General features: G+C 40.1%; 1 protein-coding gene across 1 annotated transcript; it reads right to left on the reverse strand.

The window, feature by feature from the left end:
* Nucleotides 1-1361: 1361 nt before the first annotated feature.
* On the reverse strand, nt 1362-25248 carry LOC310944206 (inositol-tetrakisphosphate 1-kinase-like). The gene is made up of 11 exons (XM_083909914.1): nt 25142-25248; nt 24536-24687; nt 20378-20402; nt 13569-13694; nt 10193-10310; nt 4867-4965; nt 4408-4448; nt 3984-4149; nt 2950-3017; nt 2708-2870; nt 1362-1716 (listed from the first exon to the last, which is right to left on the reverse strand). The coding sequence occupies exons 2-11, from the start codon at nt 24628-24630 to the stop codon at nt 1394-1396; spliced, it is 1224 nt and encodes a 407-aa protein (XP_083766040.1). The 5' UTR covers nt 24631-24687; nt 25142-25248; the 3' UTR covers nt 1362-1393.
* Nucleotides 25249-26641: the final 1393 nt, after the last annotated feature.

A 26641-nucleotide genomic window follows, 5' to 3' on the forward strand; every position in this document is an offset into this window, starting at 1 on the left:
TGCTTTCAGTTAATTTATATAAAACACCCGACCCCCCCATAAAATCTCAGAAAAATAATAATAATAATCATAATATTAAACAGAGCAGTTTCAAGAGGGTCCTTCACAATTTGTGTGCTCGGACCCTAATAAGTGCTGTTTGACTTTCATTTAAACTGAGAATTAAGTTCAACCAACTCCCAATTTGTTCTTTTTTTTTTTGAAAACAACAGCAACACCCGATATCGGTGGGCGCTCAAAGACAATTTACCTGGACCTCACTGACATGACTGATTTCCTAACAACGTGATACAAAGTGACAGCAGGTCTGTTGATAGGTCAAGTAGGTCTCAGGTGAGTAGTTTGCTCACATTACAGACAAAAAACACTGAAGACAAAAAAAAAAAAACCTGACGTTAGGGAAAACCTCAGGATCCCACTGGAATTTGGAAGAAAAATCATGGAATTCTCGGAAAACGGCCACAGAACATAGAAAGGAATGTGTTTCTCGTCCTTCCTGCGCTGGAGAGATTCAAGCTGGGACTCCGAAACAAAACAAAACAAGGACGCGGTTTGTTTGATGAACACCCGACATACACCAAAACACTCAAAGACCTCTATATATATATATATATATATATATATATATATATATGTATATGTATTTTTTTAAAAAAGATCTTGGTCACGTGATAATGGAGATTCACTTTCTGTTTTTTTATCTTTTGTTAAAAATGTGCTTTCCTACTCAAAGTAAATTAGATGGCACTCTGAAAGGTAAACAGTTTTACCGTTTGTTGAATCTAACAGCCTGAAGTTACTTTGTCGTTCACTTTCACTATCAATCAATCGTCGCCTGACGCCGGTTGGCCACCGTCACATAAGCAGCCGGGGGATCTGTAGTGTTCAAATGCCCAGTCGTCTCTTCTCAGCCTCACTTTGTGCAGAAGAGTCAGTGGTTATCGACCAGAATTCAGACACACATCACTGGCACGGTCTGTCGCAATGTGATCGTACCTGTGTGTGTATACGCGAGATACAAGGGATCTATACATTGCACATTTAGTGGCACATCATGACTCGGCCATTCCCGTTTAGCTACCTCATCTGGACCCTTGCATTAATTACAAGAAAGAAACATAAATCAGCGATTAGGCAAAAGTTCACATTACAGTACTGTTAAGTCTCATTAGACAAAACCAAAAAATACAAAAAGGCAGAGGGAGAGATAGAGAGAAAAAAAAGAGGTTTACAGCCAATCACCACCATTTTCAATAACTATATAGGAAAAGGTTTTGTTGATTAGATATATTATCGTCATTAACATCATAATTATTATGATTATTATTCATTAATATTGTCACCACTGTCGTCCGCTCCTTTGTTCGGGCATTAAATGGAGTGAGGGGAACAGTCACTGGGAGGAAGCCTTGGTAGCTATCGTGGAGACACAGTGCTGCTGGAAGTTGGGGGACATTGCCGAGTTGCAGCCCAGTCTCTGACGCGGGCCCTTCAGGCCGCCGTCACCCTCTACAATCCAGGGGCTGCCGCCGGCGTCTTTGCCCAGCATGCCGCAGCAGCCGGGGGCCGACGGGATGGCGCTGTGGGGTACCGTGGTGTTCGCGGGCAGAGCTTTGGGCTGCTCGCTGGCGGAGGTGAAGTCGGGGTTGTGGCTCTGGAGCACGCTGCTGATGTGGTTCAGGAGGTCATTGAAAAACTCCGGAACGCCCTCATAACCTGGATACATGTATGTTTTAGACAAACTGTGAGGATTGTGCTGCAGCTGCTATACACTGAATAGACAATGTGTGGAAAAGGTGGAAAGTAATGACTTGAATTACTGTTATTGAGGAGGGTTTTTTTTTTTGTATTTTTACTTTTTAAAGTATTTTTAAAATGTGTAATTTTCCTTTTTGGACAGGTGATTTGGCGCTAATTCTGTGACCTTTGACCCGTTTGGACTGATACATGATGTGTTGACATGTTTTATTTTCTCAGCACTTTAGTTTGTAAAGGTTTGCCTTTTAATTAAAAACAATTCATGCTAGGTTTGTGTCCCCTTGTCCTTTTTTCACAACACAAGAAAGAACCACAACCTTGTTAAAAAGTAACTCAGTAACTTTTACTCTTTTACTTGTATATTTTAAACAAGCTACTTTTTACTTTAGCTTGAGTACACATTTAGACCAGTACTTTTACTGGAGTAGAACATTTCAGTACTCCTCCCACCTCTGCTATTTAATGATGACACTATTTAATGACACTTAATAAGGAGGGCATTTTACTATGTGTCCCTTCTGGCAGCCATGTTTTCAGTGAGTTTGAGCCTCCATGTCTTGAGTTAGCTCCAGGCATGTTTGAGGTTAAAAAAATCAAACCTCATTCAACCATTTTTAAAAAAATCTATCCCTCTCTACAGCATAAAATCAGGCCTTAGGTCTTAGGTGTGTTAACACACATACTAAGACCAGAGGCAGGTGTGACGCTCAGAGTGGAACTGGGTCATGATCACAGAGCAAACACAGCTGGCTGCACAAAAGAAAATGACATCACCATATCTCTGTTTTCAGAGAGCAGGAAATAAAAAAGGACCTGAAGTCACCTGAGAAACACGTCACCACAGACAAGTTTGTCGTCAAAACTAGAGCTTATGTTCCACCTGATGAGCAGGAAATATGAACTCTATAATAACCCGGCTCTGTGGAGGAGAGGCTGCACCTGCACATACCTGGGAATGCATTGACGTCAATGACGGCGTGCTGGCCTGTCTGGTTATTGATGATGACATCGATGCCAAACAGTGACACGCCCAGTGCCTCCCGCAAAGACCTGGACAGCTCCCTGATGACATCGTCACTGGGCGGCTGAGACACTCCCTCCACGTTCTCTCTCTGAGAAGGAAACAGAAAATTTGAATCAGCAAACCAAACTTGCTGTGAGATCGTGAAGTCGGAGTCGTTTTGTACGTACAGAATTCAAGTCTGAGGAGGACTCTGGCTTGGACACGTTGTGGCTGTTGAAGAAAATGGCTTTCCTGTCTGAAAAGAAAGAGAAAGAACAATATTTTAGAACACATGATTTCCTTAAACAAGCATCTATTAGTGTTTCCCATTCGAGGCAGTAGGTGGCAGCAAAGCTCCGTAGGTTACATGGCGACACCAGACCTAAATGATTGTCTTTTGTTATAAAGTTAAAGTGTAAAGTAACAGGCGACTGCATTTATTTGAATAAGTGATAAATGTGACATGATGGTCTGCTTCATGTTTTTCTTTGTTATCATTGCAATGATTAACATTGGAGCGTGTAATAGGGAGACACGAGGGGCTGGGGGTATGAGGGAACAAGTAAATTCCATCGCTGTCCAAATAAATATGCCCCCCAGCTAGCACAGGGTCATGCTAATGAAGTTAGACAGATGGAGGCTGGAGGAACACAATGCCAGTTTTAACGCTGATAGGTGCATGAGGAGAATCGACATAGCTCACTCACTCATCCAGCATTTTCCTCAACTCTCTGGACAACAGGACAACGCTAAAGTTCAGACTCTGTACAGATGTCGCTTTGCGTGTTCGACGCGGGCCGAGCCGCTCTGTTGTACCACTCAGAATTCCACACTATAAACAAAGCAGACAACTGCACTGGTGGCAAGACTGCTTTGCATGAGAACATTTAGTCGATCACATGTAAATACCTGAGCCATCTGTGTGCGAGAGAGAGCTCGTATTTAATGCCACATCACGGGTTAAGTCTCTTGACATGTTTATGGAGAAAAAGAGCACACCTCGTGTTTTTTTCCAACAGCGTACACCTACAGGACAAACCTCAAAAGCAGTTTGCTGCACCTCTTACAAGGGTGAATAAGTCCCATCACAGGGACTATAAAGTGATTTTATTAGATATTTTATTGGGTTATTTGGAGAAGCCTTGCCACAGACCAGTCTATGTGGCTGTTGGCAGTCCTTCCCTACCCGTCTTCCTCTCTGCCACTCTGTCTGTCTCCTCACCTGCTGGTCCAGCAGGGAAGTTCTTCAGCGAAGGTCTCTCCACCACAGTGTAGGAGTCTCCCACCACAAACACCTTGTAGAGCACTGCGTTGTGGTTGATGAAGCTCTGGATCACACATGGAGGCTTCACGTCCTTCAGGTCCTCTTCGCTGAAGATGATAGCCATCTGTGGACAAGAAGACACATAACTTCATTCTGGGACACAAGGCTAGTTAAAACCTAACTTCATTCGACTCTGCATGAGTCTGGAGGAATGAAGACTATGCGGCAGGACTGACAGGTATTGACTTCAGCTGACACACAAGTTCCTGCAGCACATTATCTGGTTTTGTTGTTTGAACTGGAGTTAAACGACAATCCTGACAGGAGTGTTACTGCTTACACAAAGTAAACTGGAGGGTGTGAGTGACCTGTGGCCTCTTACCTCGTGGGAGTTGGTGCCATGAGCCACCCGTGTTTTGCAAACTGAGGAAGAAATTAAGGTGTGGGAAAACAAACAAAGTATTAACAAGGTGGTCAAACTTGATGCAATACTGTAAAGCACCAATGAAATGGAAAAAGTGAAAAAAGGCAGGGTAAAAATATCTCTATCCACTTCTTTGACTGATACTAACCCAGTGACATTGCCTGTGGCATTTTAAAGCAGAAGCCGACCACACAAATGTAAAAGAACAACATCCGTTCTGGTATGTGAAGGTCCTTTGTTACAATCTGCAGTCTCACCATGAGAAATTCACAAATTCCTACACACTGTACCTTTAAAAGTGACATCAATCTTTAGTGTGTAAAAAACTAAAATGAGTAGTTTGGTCTACGTGTTTAAAAAACGCCTAACAATCTGTAAGTTCATCTAAAGGTCAATCTATTATGAAAGAATACTTACTGAAGGGGAATGTGAGTCCTTGTCTCCTGATCTGTTCCAGCACATCTGGGCTGCACTCGGTGTTCAGGACCATGAATGGAGGAGAGCAAATCCTGTTGTCTAATAAAATCAAAAAGTAAAGGAACAAAAAAAAAGGGATTGATTGATTGGTTAGTTGCGATGGAGCGACGTCTTGAAAACTTTAACAGTAAGAACAATGACAGAGAAAAAGTGTCGAGCACGACCTTGTTCAAAACAAAAACAGATCGCCTGGTTTCACTGCAGTGCATGTTTCAAGTTTATGTTGCTTTATAATGTCCATGAAAGCTCGAGCGTCACGTCTTCATGTCCAAATACACTACGGTTCAAAAGTTTGGGGTAACCGATACAGTTTTTGTGTGTTTTCCATTAAAAGCCACACTTTTATTCATCAAAAGAGTTGCAAAATGAATAGAAAATATAGTAAAGACATTGACAAGATAAGAAATAATTATTTTATTGAGAATAATCATTTTGCCAAGGGTTTTCTAATCATCCAATAGCCTTCTAACGCGATTAGCAAACACAATGAACCATTAGAACACTGGAGAGAAATGGGCCTCTATACACCTATGTACATATTCCATTAAAAACCTGACGTTTGGAGCTAGAATAGTCGTTTACCACATTAACAATGTATAGAGTGTATTTATGATTCATTTAATGTTATATTCATTGAAAAAAAGTGCTTTTCCTTCAAAAATAAGGACATTTCTCAGTGACCCCAAACTTTTGAACAGTAATGTAGCCATCGATAAATAATGTTGTTAGGGAAAAAGAAGGTGTAGGAGTCAGACACAAGTTGCAATAGCAGGCTAAACTGCAACTGATGCACTCCCTGAACATTAATTCTCCACCATGTTTCTCGTCATATTTGTCTACAGTGCCTTTTTACATCACATCCTGCAGTGGCAGCTCAGTCAGTTCCGATAAGACTGAAAATAACAAAACATCCTGCAGCTCTGTCATATTTCACCATATCAGGGGCTCAGGACGCATCTAAATTAATGTGCTGCCTTCTGTAATTTCCCCTGTACAATAGAACCCGGGGGGTGATACGGGAGCAGCTTGGAGATATCACCACAGGAAATCAGCGAGGCAGCCAAACCAAAAGCTGGCAAACTGCTAATGACAAAAACACAATAGAAACATGCCGGTCTTTGTTGCTCTGGGCCTCAGCAGTGGCAGCGCTCTCTGCTCCCCGCTAGTGCTGAGGTCAGGAAATTCTAATTTGCCGACATTAGCTCCAGTGCTGAGTGCTAAACGCTGGGTGTGCATGGGGCCCCACAGACTTCAACTGCTCCCACAACAGCCACATAATGCAGCAGACACAGACTCACACAATTACTTTTTTTGGGGGGGGCAAAGCACAAGGCAAACCAGGTTCCAGTAAAACTCACACAAACAAACAAAGCATGTTGTCATACTGGAATTAGACTGTATCATGTCATTATTATGTGTTGTTTTGAGGTGTCTGCTGGACACTGGGGTGTAGAAATCAAGTGCTTTCTATTATCGACAAATAACCTGCTTTATAAATGAAAATACATTCAACACAGTCAGGACTCGGATATAATGAGAAAATAGCAAAATAACTTAAAACAAATCCAACAAGACAACTATCACGAAGAGTCAGCAAGATCATAAATGTTTTTATAAGACATTTATTTGCAGGATAAAGTATCTAATACACTGTCTCTATTTCTTATCATCTATGAGGCTCGATTTCATCATTTCATTGATTGTTTGATGCAATAGTTTTTAATCCACTTAACCCACATACTCTAGTCCATCTACTATCTTTATGTATTTATTAACCGTCTCATAGTGTTCCCATATCCATATCATCATGCAGGATTGCTCCACAGCAGCAGAACATGAGCTTTGACCAGCTTTGAGTACAAAACGTTTTCCCTTCTAGAAAAAAACTTTCTCTGCACCACCGAAGCAGAACAAAACACATCTAACGTGGTGTGAATTTTTCTGGCTTTTTGCACTTAGGTGACAGACAGAACACTCCTCACTTTTACAGACAGACGCTTGGGCTGTACTGTGTAACCTTTGCTTGTAGAGTAAACACCGGAATAGCCATTTTTGGGAGTGGTAAGCCTTCAATCATCTCAGGGCTACAACTACGTTCATCATGCTGATGTTATTTTATTAGGCCAATAATAGCCGCATAATATCCTTCAGAAAAGAGTCTGGAAGGGAAAACATTACGTCACTGAGTTCCCAAAGACTGACGGCACTAGTTTTTGTCAAAAACAAAAGCCACCAAAATACCCAAACCATGTCAAGCAGAAAACATTTCAAGCTCCAAGTTTATAATAAAGAGATGGAGAATGGTGTGGCAAAGTTTGTGATCTTGTGCATGCTTGGTTTTAGTATATGCTTCATGGATTAGCAGGGTGGAGGGAAGTGTAAGGAGGATGAATCTCTAGCTCTGTCTAAACACTGCATGCTTGCAGACCCAGCGGTGCCGAGGGCAATGTTTATGGGACTCGGCGATGAAATGCTTTTTAAATGCCATTATCCAGTTACACTGTTTTTCTCTTTCTCTTCTTCTCTTAACTCACTGGATCATTTGCTGTATCCAACCATCTGTCCTTGGTATGTCATCATAACTATGCAAATGCATTAACTCCAATGACTTCTGTGCCTGAGAGAGAGGCCTCACCAGGCATGTTGTAACACCAAAGGCCTTTCTCTCTGCATTAAGTGCAACACACAGCCAAGTTGCCTTAAGCTCCGTACAATGCTGTGATGTTTAGGTGGAAGGCTGGACTCGACTGTTGCTATTTAGAGCTCGTTTCCTAGAAACCCCAGCATCCTCTCTCATTGCTCTTCCTGCATCCCTCCGAGGCAAGTCTGCAGGATTTTCAATATTTTAAATTGAACTCCAAAGCACAGCTATGCCCTGAGAGGAATGCAATTCTCAATATCGTGCTCTAAAAGGCTTTACTCTCCAATTACAATTACGGAGTTGTTTATTTTGGAAATACATTTTTGATTATTTCCTCACAATGATAATTCCCTCCATCATCTCTTCCAAAATCACTTCTCCAAACTGGGCAATCCTGTCTGACACTTGGCACAATGGACCGGTTTGGGTCTTACAAATCTGATCACTTTGATAAATGGGACATTTGCTCTGCTGGTTGTTATAGAGGTGTGGATTACTGTTAGTAAACTACTTGTCATCACCATAATGCAGGAGAGTTTCAGTTTGATCTTGCGGAATGTGTTTGCATTGAGAATTCTGTATAATAATATCATTTTGGTTTGTGGAAAAAACAAGACAATCGAGAACATCATCATTTCCAGGTTTGACAAACACTGATCAACGTTTTTTAACATTTTATAGGCCAAACGACTAATTGAGAAAAACATTTACAGATTAATTGATTACGAAAATAATCGTTAGTTGCAGCTCTAGTCCACTCAGCAACATGTACCTTGATCTTGCTCACATAAGACGCACAAAACCAAGTGGGAAAACATCGCAGCCCTAAAAAGCTATGAAGAAGTGACACTGACCCATTAGTGGTCTTGTGGCCCTTGTCTGGCTATTTTATATTAAAGAAAACATTAACATGACCTAATTCTTGTGATCCAGTTTAGAATTTTTACAATTAATTGCAGAAGAACAAAGGGTAACGTGGCTGAGGCCGAGTGACACTGAGGAACCACTCAACTGATAAAATAACATTTATTTCATCACCGAAAGCACCAGCACACCTCGAGTGCTTCCTCCTATTGAGCACATTCTGAGCCATGGAGACTGTGAGGCATGGCAGGCTGTGGCCTTTTAGTACTAGGTTGCCTTAGCAGCTGCTCCAGGACTGCATGGCCTCTGCTGATAAGGAGGAGGAAGTGCCTGTGCCTAAGAAAGCAAGGTAGACTTAGATGCCACATTGTCACACTATCCTCAATTTTATTCTGACTGTAACGCTGACAGAAGAAACAACATTCACCCTTGGCTACATAGTGTTTTTCCCATAATCATGGTGGCATGGTGAAGGATTATAATGGCTTACACTATACGCGTGTGTCTAAACTGACTGCAATTGTCAAGGAGGTTTGGTATGCAGGGCTAAGTGCACTTGCATTAATGGAAGAAGAGTGGGGAGAAAAAAAAGCTTCCAATAAATGCAGTAAATGAGCCGTCCTCGTCTTCAAACCAAATACACTTAATGACACAGAGAAACGCAGCTTATGCTCTTTGTGGCGTAACAGCAACCGTGCCTGTTTGGACAAAAAGATGTCTTTTTGTGGTCCTATTTTAAGAAGCCATTGACACTGCCTACAGGCCGACACTCCTCTGATCCATTGCTCTGACACCCCACACACAGTCATAGACACTCAGTTAAGTATTGCTTAAAAGGTTTACATTCCCTGCCATGTAAGGGGGAAAAAGGAAACGTGGATGAGTCACAGGTATGTTTACAGTGTGTGGGCAGAAAATGTGCTCCTGTCGTCACTGCATTTCTCAGCCTGGAGCCAAACGACAATGTTGGCTAATTTGTATTACCGATTCAATGGAAGGGAAACGGAACAGACAGTTCTGATCCAATGCTGACAAAATACACAAATCCTGGTTCATATTGGGTTACAACAGGTAGATATGAGACAGAGAGATCAGCTGTCTCACTTGAATTATGATTATAAGCATAGTGCTTTGCTGGCAAGGATTAAACATCTGCTCAGAAGCATCAACTAACGTAATTCAATTGAGAGACGCTCATATTTTACCCATGTGTCTTCTCTTGAGGTGAAGAAGAAAGACAGAGATCCTCCGGTTACCACAACTGCTCTTAATAACATTAAGTAATGTAGAAGGCTGTCTCTATGGAAATAAGGTTTTTTTCTTACAATTTATTATTTTATTATTTCAAACAAATTCTGCTTTTATATACCAATAAGGACTGGAAGGGGAAGAGAGAGAGGGGAAGAGAGAGAGAGAGAGAGCGAGAGACTAATAATGTTTACCTGATAGGAACCCATGGTTCTACTGATAGAGATAGGGCTCGGTCAAAATTACACAGCAGAATTAATTATTAATGTTCTTGGTTATGACATAATGATGACTCAAAAGGGACACGTATTTAAACTGGTTATTTCCAAGGAAATCAATGCTAACAATAAAGATACGGAACACAGTTTCCTCCTTCCTATTTTGTAACTCCCTCAGCACTGATTCATTGTGATTGATTTGATTTGAATTTGTGGTTGAGATTTAACCAAATTTGTTTATATAAATGATTCTCTTGCAGAAATCTTACTGACCCATGTTCTGTAAATGTCTTACCTTGCATACAGCCCTCTATCCTGTGGATGAGCTGATAGGACTTGCAGCGGTCCAGCAGAGTTCGGATCGCTGGTAGGGGGTCAAGAACGATGGTCTCAGGGTGGGCATCAATATAGTCCTGAAAAACAAAGACGCAGGCATTTAAATCATTTAAAGTTATTGTGTCCACATGGCTTGTTCGTTTATGTTACACGAGCCAAACTTGAGATGAAAAACAGGTGGAAAAAATGGAAATGTAGACATCACTTTTGGCACATAAATTCAAGGATATTAATCACAATATCAACACGGTGCACAAAATGAAACATCTGCTCCGGAGCATCAAGGAACATGATTCAGTTGACAGATAAACAAACCTTACAATGCAAGCAGCAGTAAATCCTGTGTGTGTGTGTGTGTTTGTGTGGAGGACTGAAACATTAATTAATCCAAAGGCTGTATAAGAAAACACTGAATAATTATTGAGCATTGGGCATGATAATGGAAATAGACATTAGTTATACACCTTTTAGTGTGTGCAGTAGAGTGGGGCTCTACTACAAACCGAGCATGAGAGAATGACCCAACCTGACCCAAATTTTTTGTCCAAACCTATCCTGAACCTGACATGAATACTGTATTCTCTGTTGGAGCCAGAGACAGTAAGAGTAAGCCAAAGCTATTCTGACTTGTCCCATAATTTACGGGAAAGTAGGAAGAGAGGGAGAGTGGAAAAGTATCTGCGTGTGTGTGTGTGCACGTGCGCATGCATGCTGCCTGCTGTCAGTGATGGAGTAACTCCATCATAACAAAAGTTATCATTACATCCAGGAGGAAGTAACTATTAGCCCCATGATGAACACACACCTCAAGAGTTATTACGTACGAGCACGTATGAGGATAACAGAAACTCTGACTCACCATTAACGGTTCTTCATAAACTTTTGTTGAACTGTGACCACTGATAACTATTTATATAATCCAACCATTGAGTTTTATTTTGAGTTGATGTGGAGGAAAACAAGTCCACCTTAGATGGCTTCAATACCCTATGTGGTGTGTTGACTGTCCTATCGATATACATATACTATTCTACTTGTTATACATCTGTTTATTAAATGTCTATACAGTATTTTACATAAAAATTAAATTAAATAAATTCACCCTATTTTACTCCTTTTATGTTTCACTGTCAATTGATGTTTGCATGGAACTAAACACACATTAAAATGCCCATTTGTGACTTGACCCGGGTTATAGTACACCGACTGATGCACACGCAGCATGTAAACAAATGCCTTGCCTTGACAAGAAGAACCCATCTTTTGGATTTGCCAGGATCTAATGGACAAAGCTGATCAAAGCGAGCTGAGCTGTTATACAAGTCAAACAGGCTGTCGCCAAAAAATAAATCCAAACTAATCTTCCAGGAGTTTAGAGGAACACACCGCTGATAAGGACCATCACCTGCTTTCTATATCTCAAAGGAAGTTCAGTTAAGTACGGACAGACAGACGAGCAGGTTTGAAGCGAGGAGAAGAGCCAGACGTAGGTTAATGTGAGTGTTAAGGCGATACAAAATCTGCTCATTTTTCAGAGCATATCCGCTTTCATAAGGAAATGTGTTTTCTCAATAAATATGGTCTGTAGAGGTTATAATGTGTTGACTGTGATGACACAAGTAACGGGCAAGTGTGAAATACATTTTATCACTTACACGAAGCACAACCAGAAGATTGAGACACCACATCGGTCTGAATCTGAAATATGTCGACTTCTTTAGCAGCAAGGTAAAATTTACTTCTATTAACTCTTTATAAAAGGGATACAAAGGTCTTCAACTTAATTAACTTCCTTAAATATCCACCTTCATCAGAGATAATTTTCTATCAGAGACTAATTATCTATCACTATTCCAATATTCAAGTGTATCTCATGTCTGTTGTGCGCATGGCTCACATCTCGGGTCACTGAATCATCCAGAGTGCATTCCAGCTTGACATTTTGTTTTAAATATAAAACTATTTTGGAGAGGAAGGCACTCTCCCTCCTCCACACAAAAGGTTATTTGTGATCACAGCTATGTGATATTAGAAAGCCACCACTTACATTTTCTATCGGAAATGTTACGACAGATGACAGCTGTGTTTGGGTAAGTAGCCATGACTGAAGTGGTACAGACAGGACTGAGCCACAGCTCGTAAATAATCCAACTTAAATCATTCTACGGACAGAAAAAGAAGAGCCGAACCTCTGCACTTTACCCAGCGAGTTTACCTGGGTAAAGTTACGTTGCTTTAAAAAAAAGAGGTGTGCACATTTGTTTTAAAATGAGCGAGGTTTACCTTTAAAGTGTGTGCAGTACGCAGCCATGTGTTAATATTGACAAAAGTTCTTCTGTATAAGTGATTGCTTCACGTCGACATCCTGTTTGTCCTTGCTAATAGAGCAGTTAGAAACATGTCGACAGGATTGAGTGATGCTGACCACGATTGCAGTTTCTCCGAGTCATTTAAATAGAGAGAGAGTGAGATGGTGGCGTGAAATTGTTTTCACACCATCCATAGTGCTGCCAGATTAACAAAAAGACAACACTTTTGTGAAGTGTGCTCACAGTACCACTTTTGGAGCTCTGACCTGCTGACCATGTGAGAAGTTGCAGTGACAGCTCTCATGTTTTCACATGATCAAATATAGTATGGCATGGTCTGGTCAGTTCAATTGTTTGAACACATTGTCTGATTCCTTGTACTGAGATATGCATGTCTATAGACATAGAACTACATCACTGTTTACGCTTAGAGCATTAAAGTTGCTATGCTAAAAACAATGACCATCCATTAGTTTCTACATGTATTTGTATTGATTTTAATGTTGAATCTAAAGATCTTACTCGGGGTCACATCTCATGTACAGTATGCTGACTGTGGTTTGTATATTATGCAACACGGGGCTGTAAAGTATTATAAGTCAATAGTGACCTAAAAATGGTTTTCTTTATTTTTAACCATGGAACTACAATATGTACTCACAATATAAAAAATCTGTCTCGAGTTAGTCAGTGAATAATAAACAATTCAATAACCGATCATATGCAACATCATTTTACACGACAAACGAAGATAAAATTCATTTATCGATGAAGGCCAAGATTAAACCAATTGTGTGATAAAATAAGGTCAACACAAAGATACATCTATCAGTTTTGCACCAACTGTTCAACAGGTCAAAAGGAAACTTCAATATTCAAAGATTAAAAACGCAAAGAATGACAAAAAAAACATTTATCAAGTGGTCGTGTGTGCGCTAGAGGATAGTCAACATAAACGTTGTGATCACATTCCCTTGTCTATGTTTGAATATGCAGGAGATACAATGGCAGACGAACGGCGCATACCTGTACTCTTTGCACGAGCAGCACGGCCTGTGAATCATTCTGGTCAGCCTCAAGGATGAGGTCAGTCAGTTTGTGGATGATGACATCCAAAGGACCCTGCTCCTCCAGAGGCTGGCTGAGGTCAAGCTAAGGAGAGAGGAGAACAACCATGGGTCAAGAATTATAGTGCAAACAGGTTCCTTTGTACACTCAAGCATTGATTTACTACATTTATTAATGTTAGACCTTAAGCAATCATCCATGAAAAACATTTATTTCTAAGAGGTGACGATTTCAAACAGAGTGCACTGCTTTTAGTAACAATGTCGAGACCTGCTGTGATTCATCAATGTCATAGAAAAGTGAAAACACTCAACATAAATCTGATTCCCTGATCTTTCATTAACAATTACATAAATCACTATGTCAGCAGTCAAACTATTGTGATCATCACTTTTTGTCCATCTATCCATCTATACCCTATTTGTATTCTGTTAACAAAGACAAACGCTTTCTATTTTAACATGTGACCTTTGGGTGGATTGTTACTGTTTTACCAACTGTTTATTCCCATCAGTAATCTTATTTGCAAGATAAAAACATTTACCTAAGGTATCGCCCTGCTAAATGATGGATGGAACTCATACATGCACCGTGCAGTGAGGATTATGAGAAGTGTCCTCAAAAAATTTGATATTTCTTTATTTTTCCAGTGTTATTTTCTGAAGACAGATTTAATAATTTTAGGACGACATTAATCTGCCAGTGCCCTAAACATTTATATAACAGTCTGTCCATACAAAATAGAATTTTCTCCATCTAATAATATTTCTGCTCAAAGAAACATTTCTTTCCTGCTCTTTTGTTGTCATGCGAGCACAAAAACAATTGCAACAATTTGGCACAATTAGAGTGCACTGTTGCATTTCTTTTGAATTACACCATAATAATTTATTTCTAGTGTCACCTCTTTTATTGCAGGTTACAAACAATCTCTCAAAGGCCTGACCTCTGACTAAGCGTATTCAACAGCCTCTGGGAAAACATAACATTAGTAGTCATTTGAAGTTCACCACAGCCTAAGTCTGACTGCACTGGCCTCGAAGTTTACAAGTCGCCCAGCCAGCTCTCCAAGTGTAGAACCACTTATGTGGGTCAGCGTTTGTGCTCACACAAATACAAGTGAGAACATTAAAAGAGACAGCGACAACCAGATGGTAAGACGAGGGTTTAAGTAAGGATTGTGTGTAAGAGACAATTTTCAAGTTATACTTGAGTATGAGGCAAAGAGGTAGTGAAACATATAGTTTGAGATAAACTAATCATAAATCTCTAGCTAAAAAATGTATAAGTTTATCACACTGACAATTCAACAGTGCACCACTTCATGGGTAAAATTAAAAGAATAGACTGATTTTAAGAGAATAAAATCAGTGCACAGACATTAACACTTTACTGAGAATTGTTATTTCAGTGTCTGGCATGATCAGGTGGATCATGCCAGACAAAAGACAGCATTCACCACCAACAACACCTGTTCAAATAAGCCAGAGCCAGTAGGAAACCCACTGTCTTTGTGCTGCTCGTACATTACGCAATACACTTCACTCAAATGGGCGTGGATCAATATAAGAACTGTAAAACTGTACAGAGTTTCAGTTGGTTTAGGGTTGGCCGCAGTCAGAGCCACCACATTCGAGTTAATGATTATGGGATGTCTGAGAGATAGATGACTAATTAGAGTATACCTGGCCCTGCCCCAAAATGTCACTTACACAGAACGGTTTACCTATTTAAGGTAAGTTGATTTGGATTTAGTCTCTACATATATGTGTACTAAAGAGACAAAAAACCCTTTAGTTTAGCCCCAATAATGTTTAGCGGGTTCACACAATGTCTACTGTTAAAGCTCTATTCTCTTCAGAGTTCATGATGCTACATGAATGCAGCATTTTTTTCCCTTGCCTATGTTAAAGCAGTTGGATTTCATTCTCCTCCATGCTCTATTTCTTTTGCTTGTTGCAGCAGATCCCACAAAAGTCACATGCCAACACGAGCTGCAAAAATGTATAAATGTCAAAGAGGCCTAAAATGTTCAGTGTCTAGGTATATGTAACTCAAGGAAAATGCAACTCAATTTCAACATATTTTTGTAAAAGTAGAGCTTAAAATGGCAAAAGTATTCTTTAATCGCATATTTAACAAAATTTCAACATACAGGCTAATGCATAATGCATAATGTTTGCAGTGCAAGCACAGTTAGTTGCTTGATATTTTCAATCACAGGAAAATGAGAGAGACTTTGATAATGTTTTTCAGTCTTTAAACTAACTGTCAAAATGTAAAATAATAACTTCAAAAGCTGCTTAATCCTGCTGAACATCATGGAAATTGCAACAGTTTGGGATAATCCTAATGTTATTTCAGGAGGACTGCAGCATTACAACAACTGGTAAAACTCAAACCTTATTTGCAAAAACTAGAAGGACACCATCTTGGATTGAATAGAGGTCTGAGCAGTCCAGCTGGTTTATGGGGAGCTTTGTGTTTGAGCATGTGCTCACACACACGTACACACACACACACACACGTGAGCATATGGCATTAAACACATACGTGCTGTATGATCATAAGAGCATTATGTTGGAAAGTCAACACTTATAATGAGTTGTCACCTGTGGACAGACTATTACTGCATCAAAGCAACTTACCTACTGAGAGCAGCTAAAGGTGACATGTCCCCAGCAGAGGTGTTAGGTACAGCGAGTCACTAAAACAGAGCCGGTCGCTCTGGTTTTCTGTCGATCCAGCAATGACAGCATAACAGGGCTGGGTGGATGGGACTTTGTGTGTACTCGGGTGAGGTAAGGCTTTTAATCTCTTGCTTACACAACACAGAGGGCCCATCCACAGTCTGGCCCCTCAACAAAAACAGGACTCGACATCATGGGGGTCAACACCCACTGGCAAAGACGCATCACAGGGGAGGAGGCTCTCCACTCCGTGTGAGTCTACAATGACCCTGCTTTAGAGCTCACCCAAAAACCCAGCAGTAAAGTCACTGATGTCCTGCTAAATGCTAAAAGCAGAAATGTCAGCTGACGTCTTTGCGTGTCCCTGTGGGACTAAGGGCTAGCAGTGGGCCGTGACACTGATGAACACGACAGAAAACATGCTGGATCCTGGAGGGACAGGGCAGGTCAGAGCCAATATAGTTTCAGCTTTTGATGCAGCTTCACACTGGAGCCAAGCTACACCCCTGGGAAATCTTAGAACAAGAATGGTGATTTTGAGCAAACAGTGAAGACAAAGCTCATTGTGTATTTCAGTTTTCAACACTGGTCCTCTGTTTTTGTCTATGTGGCTCTGCTTTTCCTTTATATGTTCATCCATATTGCCGTTGGCTAGATAAAGTCTCACCTGGATTTGCTTTGTAGTCAGACTAAACCAGTGCATGACTGTGTGTACAGTGCAGACAGAGGTGATGAATGATTTATCTTGTAAACTGTGTGGCACTCGACACCCTTGTATAAAAGAAACATATGTCTCTAAGATAACATGTGGCTGCTGCCCACACCTCACATGAGTTATGGAAAAAAACATGAGACTGGATCAACTCAAAGGTGAATCTCCAGTCAAAAACCACATGTAGTCAAACGGGGGGCTAATTAGGCTAATGTGTGTTCACTGGTGGCGTGCGAGGCAATCTATTTGCTACTTTTATCATCATAATACTAGTTGAGTGCAATAAAACTCATAGTATGAACATTATCTCTCAGTTAAAATGTATGCTTTAAAGCATAACAGAGAAAAGGAGCCCGAGTTGATAGAGTAATGGTGAAGACGACTTAGTCAAACTGCTTCATATCTCATTTATCATCATCATCATCATGCGCCAAACACATCTTATCTTACGAACGAGGTCAGTTCTGTCAAATTAATCAGAGAAAATGTACTGATGATCATACATTGATAAACACAATCATGGCTGCATTTCTTTTGGCCCTTATCGTATGTGACTAAACGCTATTTCCCAATGATAGCCAGCTGTCTCTGAATCACGGTGCATAGGAGGATTGTTAAAGCCTTTGAAAGGTCATTTCTTGCTTGTCAGCTTCCAAAGATTCAATTTGTGGGCGAGATACAATTGTAAGGAGGAAATATGTAGAGATGCCTAAAGACTAACCACATTATAAAAGTGATAACTAAGTAACTTTCCCTGGACACCCCACTCAAACAACCGCCATTTGATGAGGTAGCGAGTTAATTTTATTTACTGTAACTCTGTGATAAAGTCCGGTGAATATACCAAGCATAGCACGGGTGGCTTTCATGAGTTCAGGCCTTAAGGTTCGGTACAATGTGGTAAAAAATCACTTAGTGGAGGGAACAGAGACATCAGAGGAGGAAAAACTGGAGGATAGGTGGGAGTAATAATGAACTGTAGTTGAAGAAAGACTTGAGTTAAACGTCACAAAAGGGTAAACATGTAATCACATGATGTCAAACAAAAGAACCTTCTGTCCTCCTGCGGGCAGCCAGATATAGTTAAAATCTGTTCACGCAGAGTAACATAACCACTGTCAACCCTCTGAATGACCCACCCTCGTGTAGCAAATAACATACCAGCTCAGTGGCATGTCAGCATTAATTATCGATTATGTCATTTCCCTGTATCCAACAGCCAATGAATCTTGTAATTATGTTCTCAACAATTGGTTATTAAATTGGTCAGTAACATATCTGAAAATAGAAAAACATTTTCAGAATGTTCAAAATGTTAACATTCAAGATTATACTATACTATACTATTATTCTGTATTAGAGCTGAACCGATGAATCGATTATTAATCGATTACTAAATTAATCGCCAACTATTTTGATAATGGATTTGAAGCTTTTTTCATGATTAAAACAAGATTTCTGATTGTTTTAGCTTCTTAAATGTAAATATTTTCTCCATTTCTTTGCTCCACATAACAAAGAAATCATTCAAACTGAATCATTTTGGTTTGTGGACAAAACAAGACATTAGAGAACATCGTCATTTCCAGCTTTGACAAACACTGATCGTGTTAAATGTTTTTTAACATTTTATAGGCCAAACGATTCATCGGTTAATCGAGAAAATAGACAGATTAATCGATTACAAAAATAATCGTTAGTTGCAGCTCCATTGTTTTTGACAAAAAACAAATGCGTCCATTAACCTTTATTTTAATGTTAAGAACATAAGCAATATAATTTCTACAAGATGAAAAGGCTGGGATTAGTTTATCCTTGGATAGCCATGGTTAAGTTAAGGTATGTCAAGGTCAGTGGAAGAGATAAATCAAGTGCTATAAGGTTAAATACACTTAATGTATCAATGTAACAGCAAAACTCCCACACATCTTTCAAGCTTCAAAAAAACACAAATGGAAAAGTAATATTGTTTACAGGATCCCACGTCACAGTATAAACTTAAGACATGGATGATTTGTCTTCTTCGGTACATAAATCGATGAGGAAGATTGTGTGATTTCGCATGATTGGACAAAACCAACAACAAACTATAGATCATACAGGAGGAATTACAATACACTGACCACAGCTTTTAAACCATAAAGTCCAAATAACTGCTCGTAGGAAAGTGTTGCTGTGCACAGAATCCACTGTGCAATAGGAGAAGACAGCTTTGTACACAGACTTGGATAACAAGGCCAACCCATTACAAAGGCTACTATTATGTTCGCTTGTGATACAGTCATGACGGTACGGGCACTGACTGGCATTGGGTGCATCCCAAGCTACCAAATTACCAGAGTGAACAGAAAAATACCTCTGGGTGTCAGGGTAAACTGAGCTTTCCTCAGCCGGCAGTGACAACCAGCGTAATTCTAAGAAAGGCCCTGGTGAATGCAAGGAACTCTGTGTACAACAGGTAGTCTGGCTGGAGGACTGTTCAAAGTCCATGGGTTGATGGTCTGTGAGGATCTGCTCTCTCTCCCAGGAGAGGCTGAGAGTACAGTGGGAAACAAAGCCGTGCTTACTTTGGGACCATTCCCACGACAGGGCTCTTTCTGAGTGCGCTGATAATGGAGGGAGAGGAAAATAATAACCTCAAAGCGAGGGGAAGAAGAACCTCCCCTGAAGACAAGAGACAGCATTAAAATAGAGAAAAGGCTGGGATACTTTCCTCTTCAATTGCAGAAACCACTTTAACTGATATGTACTTCTGAGCACTGAGCTCCTCTATGTGGCTGTATGTGCTGTGTTTACTCACAGAGTGTAGAATGCTGTACGTCTTCCAATAAAGACAGCAGGCTCCCTGAGGCCTGCATTTACCTGAACATGCATGAGCACCCAACCCAAATTTAAGTGGAGCTCACTCACGAGAGAGACCATTCACATGACTCATTCAAATGATGATAATTACAAGTTATGTAGCTGCATGCATTCATACATTTTTTTTGATTCGAGAGAATATGTCTCTGGGCGCGCACACACATGCACACCCAAGTTAACTGCTTTGAGGTTCAACAGAGCTAGGACTGCTTGGACTGGGAGCAGAAGTATTGTGTTAAGATGATGCATCACAGCTCAACAGTGACCATAATCTGGTCTGGTAGACTGTGACTGATGGTGCTTGGAAAATAAATGACACGACCAAGACTGTGAAGTGGCTCCATAAGATATGTAGGAGGCAGCAATCTTGTTGTAGTTAATTGCACAAACGTGAACAATTTATGTACATGTTGTGAATGGTGTGGTTTGACTTTGAACTCTACCAAAAGACACTAAATTTGAATAAAACCTACAATAAAAGAACTTTGTTGTCGTCCACTTACCTGAACAACTTCTATTCCTCGTTTCCTGCAACAGAAAAAAAAATAAAACTCATTAAATTGACCAAACCTAATGTGACGTTGATCGGTCATAAGCAGACATTACCAGTCACTGAAAGCATTAACACTGTTTGGTGTGGAATGAATGCAATTTAGAGAATAGTGGAATTTCAATAGTTCTATTTACACCTGAAAAAGACACAGGCTGCTGATTTACACACTTTCCAGAACCTGTATGTCAAAAATAAATGATACCATCATGATCCAATAAATGAGTCCCATAGCAAGGCAGCCAAAATACCAAATCCCTCTTGGGAACATTGTGCTTTTCAAAGACAGCAAAGAAATTTTATCTTCAGATGAAAAGTGGTTGCTTGGCAACCATCAGACCCAGACAAATGTGCAGTTGTTAGAAAAGGTGACAATTATAACATAATGAACCACTTGTGTATTTTGCTGTTTAGCTGAAGAACCACATTGTTAACAGGTGTATACACAAACCACAGTATTTAAAAAACTTTTCAGAGTTACAGATGCTGTATTTATCAATACAAACTTCTCCACTGAGAGAAAAACAAGAACCCTTACAGAGAGTAGAACAGAGGGCATTAGCATATTTGTGGTTAAACTAGCTTGTCAAGTGTCCTTTGGAAGAAAGAAAAAAAAAAAACTAAAGTAAAACTTGAATGGACAAAACAACCATCTCCTAGTTAAAGGCAATTCACAATGAGGGCTAAATCAGTCCAGCACTACCACCAACACAGCGTGTTGTGGGCAGTTGTTTTTGAGGTTACAGCTCCATGGTTACAGCAGTGCAGCCATTCAGCTCTTCACAACAATGTGGATATTTAATACTGCAGCTGGAGTGTTTCATGTGGTGTCAATGAGGCCTTTGGTTTCGTCCCATCTCAGACATGGTAATCGCCTGCTTGCTTATAATGTTTTTCAGCTAGAAGAATAAAGGGGATTAAGCATACGATCCAGCGCAGAGGTAGCCTATAGCCTGAGCTTGACACAAGGACATGGAGGTGTGACCCAAGACATGGCATGACTTCTCTCTCTCTATTTTTTTTTTTTATTACATCACACTGATTGACTAGGAGTGGCCAAGGCTTTTAAAGCAGTAACAATGATAGATACTATTGTGATTATGTTAAAACATGTAAGCAGTAAGTCAGGCCAACCAGGTGAAGCAGATTTACTGGTTTGGGCTGGTGTTGCCAACATTTCCAAAAAAAGAAAAATCAATGTAATGACTTATTTGCATGTGAACAGTTGTTTAAATAATCAAAGTATCCAAGTTCCTCCATTAATCATACCGTTTGGGTGAAAGATAACAAACAGTCCCTCAAGGAAATCTAATCAGTGCTGTTGCCCTAGTTAGCAGTGGCCTTGCCATGACAATATTTTCCTGTCACTCACTGTAGCCCAGGGACGACCATTTTCAAGGGTGTTGCACTTTTCTAAAATCAGGTTTAGTCTACTTAATGAGGAAACTGTAAATTGCTACATAAGGGACAAAAACTCCCAGCTGCTCTGATCAGCAGGCACCTTTTTAGAGTCCAGCTGCACAAGACATGGCAGTGGAGCAGTGTCAGCTCCATGCCACATGACAACAGAGAGAAAACATGATCGGTCATTGTCCAGAGCATATTACAACTGGCACAAGGTTAATCTTTGACCATATAGCCAGAAAAGTATACTAAACATCGAGGTGACATGCTTAGAAATCACTTCTTCAGTTACAACAGGGTCCTTCACACATTGTAACCCCGGACCCTAATAAAACCTTTTCTCAGTATTTGATAAGCTTTGGCACAATTCACAAACAGCATGCCGTTGGACATCTTACAAATGACTGACACAGCCCAGTGTCTTAAGACAAAACAATTGATTTCTAAAACGTACATAGAGGAGCCCCAAATGTGAGTTTATCTTAGTTCCATCTTTTCCTTCCTCTTAAATATGACCTTTTTTGTTTGTGAAAAGGAGGAAATATATCAAAAAAGGCCTAGAACAAAAGACAAGAGAGAAGTGAGTGAAAATGCAGCCATGTGGCAATGATCATGTGCATGACAAGGTAATCCACTTTGAGACATGTACTTGTATTTGTGGTTATTGTCTGAAGGTTATAAATGTAACCCAATCGTCCTAATCTACTGACTGACACACACACACACCCTTTCTTGAAACTCTTCTTAAAGTTTTTTGTATTGAACACAGTGAAGCTCTGGGAGGAGAGGGGAGTGAAGGGATTATTTTGTGATGTGATTATTACATGATTGGTGGATTACAGCGTGGTAATCAGTGCAGGGCTGATCAGGCAACAACTCTCTTGGAAAAGGTGAACATTGCCATCATGTACACTACATGTTTCTGACCTATCAGGGTGTATTCTTGCCAGGTTGAGATGGTTAGGTCATGTGCAGAGGATGGACAGTGAGTATACTGGACAAAGGATGTGAGGTGGAGCTGCCGGGCAGGAGGAAAAGATGAAGACCACAGAGAAGGTTCATAGATGTGAAGGAGGACATGAGGGCAGTTAGTTTAACAGAGGAGGACATAAGGGATAAAGCAAGACAGAGGCAGGTGATCTGCTGCGACTACCCTTAAAGGGAGAAGCTGAGAAGTTTTCAAGCAATCTGAAACCCTCATATAGCACACAGACAGCTATTATTATAGCTGTGCAGCAGCTATAGAAAATGAGTGAGAGTTCACTCATCCTGAAGTCTAGTTTGTTCAGAAATCACTGCCCTCTTTTTGTTAGTTTTGGTCTAATGGAGATGGATGAGCTATAACATAAAAACACACACATAAAGCTGGCTAAAGCAAGAACAAATCTTTTCTGCAATACAAAACACACCCTTGAACAAACTTGTGTTATGGCTCTAAAGTATGTTTTGTTGTTGATAAATGCGTCATCTCGCACCGAGAGACAAGAAGACTGATATGTGAAATCACATGTTCACAATAACAACTAACAAATTAACTCTATAGAATAAGAGCACTTAAATGTTGTTATTCTTCATTCGTCACACACCTGCCATGACATTTAGAGCTTCAGGAAATAATAACACCTGTTTAAACAGCCTGCTCTGTTACAGAGAACCTTAAAACACTATCAGCAGTTCAACCTACACACATTCCCGCCTCGCACCACGTCTCAACAAGCACCGACTTGAGACATTACAAACATAACAGAAGGCAAGCTCAGGGCTTGATGCCTTCAATGGCCACCTTCACTTGAGGCATTTATCAAATATCTTTAAATTACAGCAAAAAATAAAGTAATTAGAGCAGCCAAAGTTCTTATCGGATGTCATTTTAGCATAACCTTAACAAACATGAGCAGAAAAATCACTGGCACCTTGCGTGAAAGAGAAAGCTCAACAAAACTGCAAAAGGGCCATTTCCTGTAAGAGTAGGAGAGACGATCATTAGTCCTGTTTGTCACTCTCTGACAACTCACCTCTTAATTCTCTGTGGCATGAATTTTTAATCACTGAGGCCCACTGTGTGAATGCATGTCAAGCTGATTTGCTCTTGATGTTCTGGCTAACTGAAAAACGGAACATTATTACTTCAATACTTCGATGTCTTCACTGGCTTAAAGTCAATTTTTTTTTTTACAAAGTACTGCTCAGTGGTCTGTACTGTACATGTAAGCCTGCCTCACTGTGTACAAACCCTCAGATCTTTAGACTCTGGACTCCTAGATACACCCATGATCCCAACTGAATCTGAAGAGTGCACCCAATCAGTCATTACAGTCCCACTCTGTGGAAAAAACTGCCAGAGGAAATTAGATGTACCACAACTTTGATTTATTGGTTTGTTGTGTATGCTGCTCTGGATCTATTAGGATGGGTGAGTGATTCACTACTTTTCCCCTCATATTAAAATGTAGGTGCATCATTAAAATATACACACATGTACCCAATGTAGTATTTATCTTGATTTGAACTTCAGCAGGTTGATTTGATCATGTCTCCATGCCTACTTCTGGAATGTGAATTGTGCTGATTAGATATGAGTGGACCAGGTGTGCCTTACAAAGTGACTAGATAGTGTTTGTATCTAGTGCTGTGACGCACATTGAGATTAACTTGATCAAATGAAATGAATAATAAAATTAGATTTTGACTTATTTTGGCCACATACCTGCACAGATCAGCAAAGGCCTGGAAGTTCAGCTTCTTCATCTTCTTCTCGCTGAGCCAGTAGCCGACTCTCCGGCCTTTAAGAAAGGTCTGCATGTCCACTGTGCTCCTGGTCCTTCACTGGACTTAGATGGTGTGGACCGAATGCTCAAACTGGACCCACAAAAACACGACACCGAGTGAAAAACCATGAGTCTCACAGCAACCAACCAGGGGCAAGACTCGAGTGCGATGTTGACATTACTCAAAGGCAGCGTTCTTGTCTCTTATAAACCTTAATGTCCTTATGTTGAACACCAATTCCCAACACACACACAAACACAACCCTTTTGCTAACACGAGCTACTAAGGTTAGCTCGCTAACTGGGCAGTGACAGTCTACCTAGCTAAGCGGTGGCACGCAAATAGGAAACGTAAGCTAGCTCACTGTAGGGCTGGTAACCGCGAAATGACTCAACCGAGTCGTATCACTTCAAAAATGTTAAAACGAGTTAACACATTGAGACTCGCAAAGGCTACTTGGCTAAAAGATGAAGCAACAACTGACATGACCGCGAATACAGCTGTGTGTGTGTGTGTGTGTGTGTGTGGGGTGAGCTAAACTAACCTGGTAGTTTTAGCACAGTTCCCCTCTGAATGTATGTCCTCCTCACGAAACTAGCTCGGATAGTTTCCCATTCTGTCCTTGCGCTGGAGGAAGAGCAGAAGTTTTCAAACACGGGGACTCGCTGACAGGCACGCGGACTGTGGTTTCTGGTGTTTTCGCTCCCAGTCTGTGAGGCTGAAGTGACTACACACAGACACACACACTCTCACACACACACACACCCAGGAGCCCGGAGACTGGTGCTGCCTTCACGGGCGCCTCGGAAAGTACCACTCCCGACTACTGACTCACTCATTCTCGTCATTTCACGCGCGTTCCCGATTTCCTTATCGACCAACTTGCAGTTACTCAGTCAATGAATAGATTTTTTCCAAATCAATTAATCATCATTATTTCAAAAACAAATGTATGCTCTTGTCTATTTATTGTCTAGACAATAGTAGTATTACTATTAGTATTAGGGTCAAACTGAATAGGAAAGTCGTAATATTATGAGGGAAAATTTGTCATAGTTGTCAAAGTTGTAATATTATGAAAAAAATAATATTATGAGACTAAATGTCTTAATATTACAATAATAAAGTCGTCATGTTATGAGACAAAGTAATATTATGAGGGAAAATTTGTCATATTACAGTAATAAAGTCGTAATATTATGAGGAAAAGAGTCGTAATACTATGAGAATAAAGTACATAAGTGATAATCAAATTGTATCATATCCTGTTCTGATGGACATGAATGTGACTTCTGGTAATATTTCTGTTTAAATATATTTTAAATTAATTTATTTGAAATTGTTAAGCCTCTTTCAAAAATATTTAAAAGCACATCCTGCATATGAACAAGTATCGTTTGTTGTTGTTTATTGTTGTTATCAGAGACAATAGTGAACTTTCTTGTGCATTTACCTGACATTGTTTCATACTGTCATGAATAAAGTGGTCAGGAAACTTCTTCACCGTGTGTTTCCCTGTGTGTTTCACGGTGTGTTTACTCAGCACAAGAACACACATGATGAAGACGAAACGTGGCTCGGTGAGCAGGTTTTCATACAAAACAAATGTCTATTGCACAATGAAGTGATCTTTCATGGGCTTTTTTTTTTGGGCACGTTGCAGCTTACATAACGAGAGCGCCCACGAGTGGTGTGTTGTTACCCTGCAACAGTGAGCACACATTCTGGCACAGTGGCGCCACCGTCTGGAAAACCAGCGTAACCTGCATTCTATTTTTTTTCTTCTTTCTTTTTGTTTTATAATCACATATAAAAGTGACTCTCACAATAATAAGACACTGTCTCATAATAATAATACGATACTATCACATAATTATACGATATTATCTCATAATAATAAGATATTTTGTCATAATAATAAGATAATTTGTTATAATAATGAGAACGTTTCTCATACTTATTATCTAACAATAATGCAAAACTTAACCATTATCTAACAATAATGCAAAACTTAACCATTATTCTGACGTACTAATCCACTCAT

The sequence above is a fragment of the Microchirus variegatus genome (genome assembly GCF_963457635.1).
Source record: "Microchirus variegatus genome assembly, chromosome: 2".
Classification (NCBI taxonomy): Eukaryota; Metazoa; Chordata; class Actinopteri; order Pleuronectiformes; family Soleidae; genus Microchirus; species Microchirus variegatus.